Here is a 6480-nt window from a genome sequence, read left to right as displayed (position 1 = left end):
TGAATATGAAGTGATCCCTTTCCAGACTATAAAGAAACATGCCACAAAACCTTTTCAGGTCTACTATATTAATGGAAATCACTTCAAGATTATTATTAGTGTTAGTTCAGTAGGAAGATAAAGAAGCAGCTTATTCTGGATGTTATGCATTTGATTTGAATTACTTAAAAGTTAAAAACCTTGGAAAATCTTCATCTTGCCATTCTTCCTTAAACTCAACACCTTCCATTCTCCAGACAACTTGAATTGCTAATAGAGACTCCTGATCAGCCAGAACCTCTCGCTTTCAGGACAGTGGGCTAAAGGGTAGCTGCAGGAACATAACAGAAGATGCTAGTTCAGTACTATTGTAATTCCCATACTTGTGACACATCCTTTCACTTATAACTAAGTTGAGGTATTATGCAGAAAAAAAAAAAAACAAGGAAAAGTTTATAATTACCCTTTTGGTGGTGGTTTTTTTTTTTTTCCTCTTTTCCATACAGAACTGCTTATGGAACAGTTTATCATACGATTTAGGTTGTACATACAAATCAGGGCATACAATGCCCTGCTCAAGCAGGATCAACTTCTCAGTTAAAATCAAGGCCCTGAGCAACCTGTTCTATCATTTAGGACTACACCAGTTCAAACTAAGAAACCTAACAGCTCTCTAGATTCCATAAGAGATATTGAATAAGTGTATATTTTGAGGAAAAAAATTCCAGATGGTCAGATCCAAAATACAACCCAGTTCTTAAAAAAAAAAAAAAACACACACCACAAAAACAAAACCCACACACTTTAAAGATAACTATTTCAGAAAACATTTTCAGAGAGCTCACCCTGTGATGTGCAAGTCAAGCTGTGTTTTTTCAGGCTCACCCATCACCAGCAACAAGGAATCCCCGATAATGGAATACAATAAACCATTCTGCTGACATACAAGTCCAAGCCAGTTGAAGCTCTTGTCTGCGTTGGCTCTAAAGATTGGCAGGAACAGGTAAGCTTATCAATAAAGGTGTTAGGAAAACCAACACTAATCAAAACAGGAAAAAATGGTATTCTTTAACGTAAAGAAGCAAACACAGAACACCAATAAGTACAAAGTTTGAATGTAATCATATTGCTAATTAACCCAGAGAGACAATTTATTTTTTACATGGCTAAACAATTTACACTTACTGTTTTGTAGCATTACCTTTCACAACAATTATCAATTTCTCTTCTCCTGACCTGATTTTAAAATGTCCTGCAATGCTTAACACTACACAAGCTGATTAAAATAAAGAAAAAGACTTGATATTTTTTGTAAAACTGCAGTACCAGAGACAAATTAAACACTAATGACCAAAATTTAAGATCATTTTACTGACTTCCCTCACCCAGGAAATTGAAATAAAGTTTTAGAGGGTAGCAACTTGGTTCCTCTTAAGGGTCAGGCTCTAATCGTTTGAATCATTCAGCCCCTGCACCACTCAGTCACTGGCAGTATGTGCCTGTGTACACAATCTCCAAGACACTACCCCCAGCAATTGTCCTCCCAGCTCTTCCTCTCTCTGTTTGTTCTTTTTGACTAAGTTGCTATTTGGAGTAGTTTCTTACTGCTTGAATCATGTGACTTCCCTCATGAAACATCCTCTCTTTCATTAAGATGTTAATTTTCTCAGCATACAGTTTCTCCTGGGTACTAACCTGCTGAGTGTTCGCAACAATAAATTTTAAAGATTTGTGTGAAGATAAGACCATATTTTGATCAGTAGTAACAGTGAATATGTGCATAGTTCTTTATGCATTTGTTTCATCTCAGTGAGACAAAGCACAAGAAGTTTCACAAGGTACCCTATGCAGTCAAGGCAATACAGTGGTCACAATCACTATGGAATGGACCATCTGACACAAATACACAGTTCACTGAAACAGACACTAAACCTGAAAGAAAATCTAAACTGATTACTTTATTCTTAAGGGGCAGATGAAGAAATGAAGAAAACTGACTGTAAAAAACCACCACCACCACAAGCCAACCCTACTCCTGTGCTGGTGGCTGCAAGTTATATATACTCCTGAGCTTGCCTGCACTGCGTGCGCAATACAGTCCCCACAAGACAGGGTTTTGCTCCAAGACTAGGACAGTTTTCTCACCACACTTCTGAAGAAAACCAAACACCAAGTAACATCTATTAATTTCAGATGTACAGCATTTCAGTACAGCATCAATTCCTACCTGCATATATTTCATTACATCAAGATAAACTTCATACACTAAGACAGGCACAGAGTTTGAAAGTTACTGATGCTGTAAATCAAAGTTTAAGACACGTACAAAACACTTCTCACATTACTTGCAGAATTCTCATCAGCAACTTCTCATTTAGGTACATTTGAAAGCAATCATTCGCTAAATACCACATAATACAACTGCAAACAAGTTATAAGGCAAGTTCCAAGTTCAACACCAGATAAGCTTGAGTTTAGGTTTTCAGCAGCCGACTTAAGATGCAGACTGAGTAGTTGTTTTGGATGTTTCAGCTTAAAGTCTCATGTACAGAAGGACTATCATTTGTCAACAAGAAAAATGAGAAATTAAGGAGGAAGGGTAATCTTCTCAGGAAAGTTAGAAAACCGCTGACTTTAAAGTTAACTACTGAATTTTACATCACTAATATGAATGCTTACAAAGCAGGGAAAAAAATCTACTATTTCTGCTTATACAAACTAAAGCAGAGTTTAGAATAGTGCTGCCAGAGCATGCAGGGAAGCAACTAGAAAGGCCAATGCCCACCTGGAACTGAGTCTGGTGAAGGATATCAAGGATAACAAGGGCTTCTTCAAGTATATCAACAGCAAACGGAAGCAGTGAGACCACTGCTGAATGAAATGGGCGCCCTGGTGACAGAAGATACAGAGAAGGTGGAGTTACTGAATGCCTTCTTTGCTTCAGTCTTCACTGCCAAGGCTGGCCCTCAGGCTCCCCATTCCTGGCAGGTAAGCAAGCAAGCTTGGAAAAAGGATGACCTTCCCTTGGTTGAGGTGGATTAGTTTAGGGATCTTTTAAGTAAGCTGGACATCCACAAATCCATGGGTCCCAATGGAATGTACCCGTGAGTGCTGAAGGAACTGGCAGACAACATTGCTGAGGCACTCTCCATAGTCCTGGAGAACAGGAGAGGTGCTTGAGGACCGGAAGATAGCCCTTGTCAATCCAGTCTTCAAAAAGGGCAAGAAGGAGGATCCAGGGAACTACAGTCTCACCTCCATCCCTGGAAAGGTGATGGAACAACTCATTCTGGGTGTCCTCTCTAAGCAAGTAGATGAAAAGCTGTCTCCCAAAACATCCTCATAGGGAAGCTCAGGAAGTGTGGCTTGGATGAATGGACAGTGAGGTGGATTGGGAACTGGCTGAATGGCAGGGCTCAGAGGGTTCTGATCAGTGGGGCAGAGTCCAGCTGGAGGCTGGTAGCTAGTCGAGTTCCCCAGGGCTCAGTACTTGGCCCGGTCTTGTTCAACTTATTCATCAATGACCTGGACAAGGGGACAGAGTGTAACATCAGCAAGTTCTCTGACAACACAAAATCGGGAGGAGTGGCTGATACGCTGGAAGGCTGTGCTGCCATTCAGTGGGATCTGGAAAGCCTGGAAAGTTGGACAGAGAGGAACCTGATGAAGTTCAACAAGGGCAAGTGTCAAGTGCTGCACCTGGGGAGGTTGAACCCCATGCACCAGTACAGGCTGGGGGCTGACCTGCTGGAAAGCAGCTCTGCCAAGAGGGACCTGGGAGTCCTGGTGGATGACAAGCTGATCATGAGCCAACAGTGTGCCCTTGTTGCCAAGAAGGCCAATGGTATCCTGGGGTGCATTAAGAGGAGTGTGGCCAGCAGGTCGAGGGAAGTTCTCCTCCCCTTCTACTCTGCCCTGGTGAGACCCCACCTGGAGTAGTGTGTCCAGTTCTGGGGCCCTGGTTCAAGGAAGATGAGGAATTCCTAGGGAGAGTTCAGAGGAGAGCAACAAGGATGACTAGGGGACTGGATCATCTCCCCTATGAGGAAAGGCTGAGAGAGTTGGGCTTGTCTAGCCTGAAGAAGAGAAGACTGAGAGGGGACCTCATCAACACGTGCAAATATCTTAAGGGTGGATGTCACAAGGACAGAGCCAGACTCTTCTCAGCGGTGCCCAGCGACAGGACAAGAGGCAATGGGCACAAATTAAAACATAAGAGGTTTCAGTTGAATCTGAGGAAGAACTTCTTTACTTTGAGGGTGACAGAGCACTGGAACAGGCTGCCCAGGGGGGTTGTGGAGTCTCCTTCTCTGGAGATATTCAGAGCCCACCTGGATGATGTCCTGTGCAACACGCTCTAGGTGAACCTGCTTTAGCAGGAGGGTTGGACTGGATGATCTCCCAAGGTCCCTTCCAACCCTTGCCATTCTGTGATTCCTACAGCTGCTGTGGTAGTGCTGACATCTGGTTTTACTATGCCAAACTCTCTTTTTGATTCAGCTGTAAATCACAGATCTAAAAAGCTTAACTTAAAAATGTAATATATTGTAATAATCCAAGTATTTATTACTCACATAGAAGAAAAGCAATTAATTTCTACCTGATCCTCGCACTCTTCATGGCCAACTCAAAATGACGTGGTTTCTGAGAACAGCAAGCCTGATCATTTTTACTCTCCATTGCTCATGACTTTCCATTTTACTTGAAGAAATGGCATGGGAAGACTTGGAGCTATCCAAAAGTTAGAAACTTCAACATATCATAAAAAATGGATGCAAGACTGCCATCTTCTCTTACTGGAACCACTGGACTTTGGTGCTCAACAATACCTTTCATACTTTTAAGTATCTCAACAGGCAAGTTACAATATTACAAAAAGAAAAAAAAAAGTACCACAAGGAAATACATCACTGAAACCCCCTACTCTTCCATAGCAGGTAATGGATTTCCATTTCCAGAACACCAGGTTAAACCTACTTAAGTTTACATCTGAAGAGCATTACTACCTGTGCCAGAAGTCAAACATCAGTGTTCTCATCCTTTTTCCTGGAAGAAGAGATAATATCAGAGTTCTCTCATTAATACAGAGCTGGCTTAGTTGGTAGGTGCTGGAATACCAAATACAACAGAGTTGAGAAGCCTATTATAAATCACCATTTTTAAAAACTTAGTTTACAACTAGACAGAAACCCTGATCTGTCCAAGATACTTAAGAAAAAAAAAAAGATGGCAGAATGCATGAGTTCATGTTATTCACAAAGTTAAAGACCCCTTGAAAAATTATTTTTTAGGTTTTCACTCTCGAGTTCTCAGAAGAATACACAAATAAATAGGAGTAACACATTTATACGGTCCAATCTACCTATCCAATAAAAAGACCTATATTCAGTCCTTGATCAGCACCTCAGCACCTGAAGTAGAATAAATATAAACTTTATTTTGCAAGATGATTGCAATGATGAGTACGCTATTGAACCATGTACCTGATCAGCAAAGAACAGCATGCTCTTTCAGTCTCAAAGCTGAAATCAACTTCAACAAAAGGTTAGCCTACTTTTTTCTACATTTCACCTTCACCATTTCAACAGAAACATTAACTGAGCATTAGTTAAGTGAATTCCAGGTTCCAGGCATTAAAGAGGTGCTTCTAAGAGTATTTTTCACATTTGATTGTACAGCAAACCAAAAGTAACAGGATATATTTTCTGGTACACACATTCACATAGTGCAGTCATTATAATAATTTCTAAGTGTTTTCATAACCCCATTGGCTTTTAGAATGTGGCTACACTGGCCATGACCCCAGGAAACACTTCCCAGATGCGAATACGAACATCCAAACTTTATCACTTGCAAGCTTGCATAATGAGGTGATGCAAGGACTTTCACAAAAAACAAGTCAACTCTTGTTTCCTTTTACTCCCTTCCCTCAGGATCAAAGCACAGAGAAATCAGGCAGCTAAAAGAGAAAGCTTTCAGAAACACTCTTGCTTTCATCTTTGAGGATACTGCTTTAAACTCCACACTCAGAGCAACAGAAGAACCTGCATTCCTGAATCACTGAGATTCATTTAAAGATAAATACTAACTTGTCAGATGACAGTCAAAAAGAATTCATACGCTGCCTAAATGCAATCAATATTCCTTTGTAAGACTTAAATACACATACAAGTTGACCAGAAATAATCAATTACTAGTTAGTGTATTACATTAGCAGCTGGAAATAAGGAGGAACTAAAAAGAGGCACTAGAAAGGAACTCTTAACTTCTGCGACGTAGCTCCACACGGTGCGTGTGCTAAACCCACATCGGATAAAGTTATTCCGCTCGCACCCCCCACTCATTGCTCAGCCACACAAAACAAAGGGGGGAAAAAAGAGCCTCCGTAGTTGAAGCCAAGCCCCCGGCCTCATTAGTAAAATTAAGGCTGAAGCACGCGCTGCTCTGGTGCGACCACCCCGCCGGGGCAGGGGAAGGAGGTTCCCGCGCTCGGAACTCCTC

General features: G+C 41.3%; 1 protein-coding gene across 7 annotated transcripts in view; it reads right to left on the bottom strand.

Annotated features, from left to right (window-relative positions):
- The window catches only part of BNIP2 (BCL2 interacting protein 2), a 27086-nt gene that overhangs the window by 14775 nt on the left and 5831 nt on the right, over window positions 1-6480 (bottom strand). For 5 of the 7 annotated variants that reach the window (XM_009643959.2, XM_035899612.1, XM_035899613.1 and 2 more), the window contains exons 1-2: window positions 825-1000; window positions 180-310 (exon numbers count right to left, since the gene is read on the bottom strand). In XM_009643959.2, coding sequence (XP_009642254.1) covers window positions 180-229 — 50 coding nt within the window. In that variant the 5' untranslated portion in view covers window positions 230-310; window positions 825-1000. Of the gene's footprint in view, window positions 1-179; window positions 311-824; window positions 1001-2764; window positions 2849-4346; window positions 4350-6480 lie in introns of those variants that run through there. The other 2 variants (XM_035899610.1, XM_035899611.1) reach the window with 2 other exon arrangements.

Source organism: Egretta garzetta, unplaced genomic scaffold, assembly GCF_000687185.1.
Source record: "Egretta garzetta isolate BGI_Z169 unplaced genomic scaffold, ASM68718v1 scaffold287, whole genome shotgun sequence".
Taxonomy (NCBI): Eukaryota; Metazoa; Chordata; class Aves; order Pelecaniformes; family Ardeidae; genus Egretta; species Egretta garzetta.
Note: the sequence above shows the minus strand (reverse complement) of the source record. Positions and strands in the feature narration are given on the sequence as shown.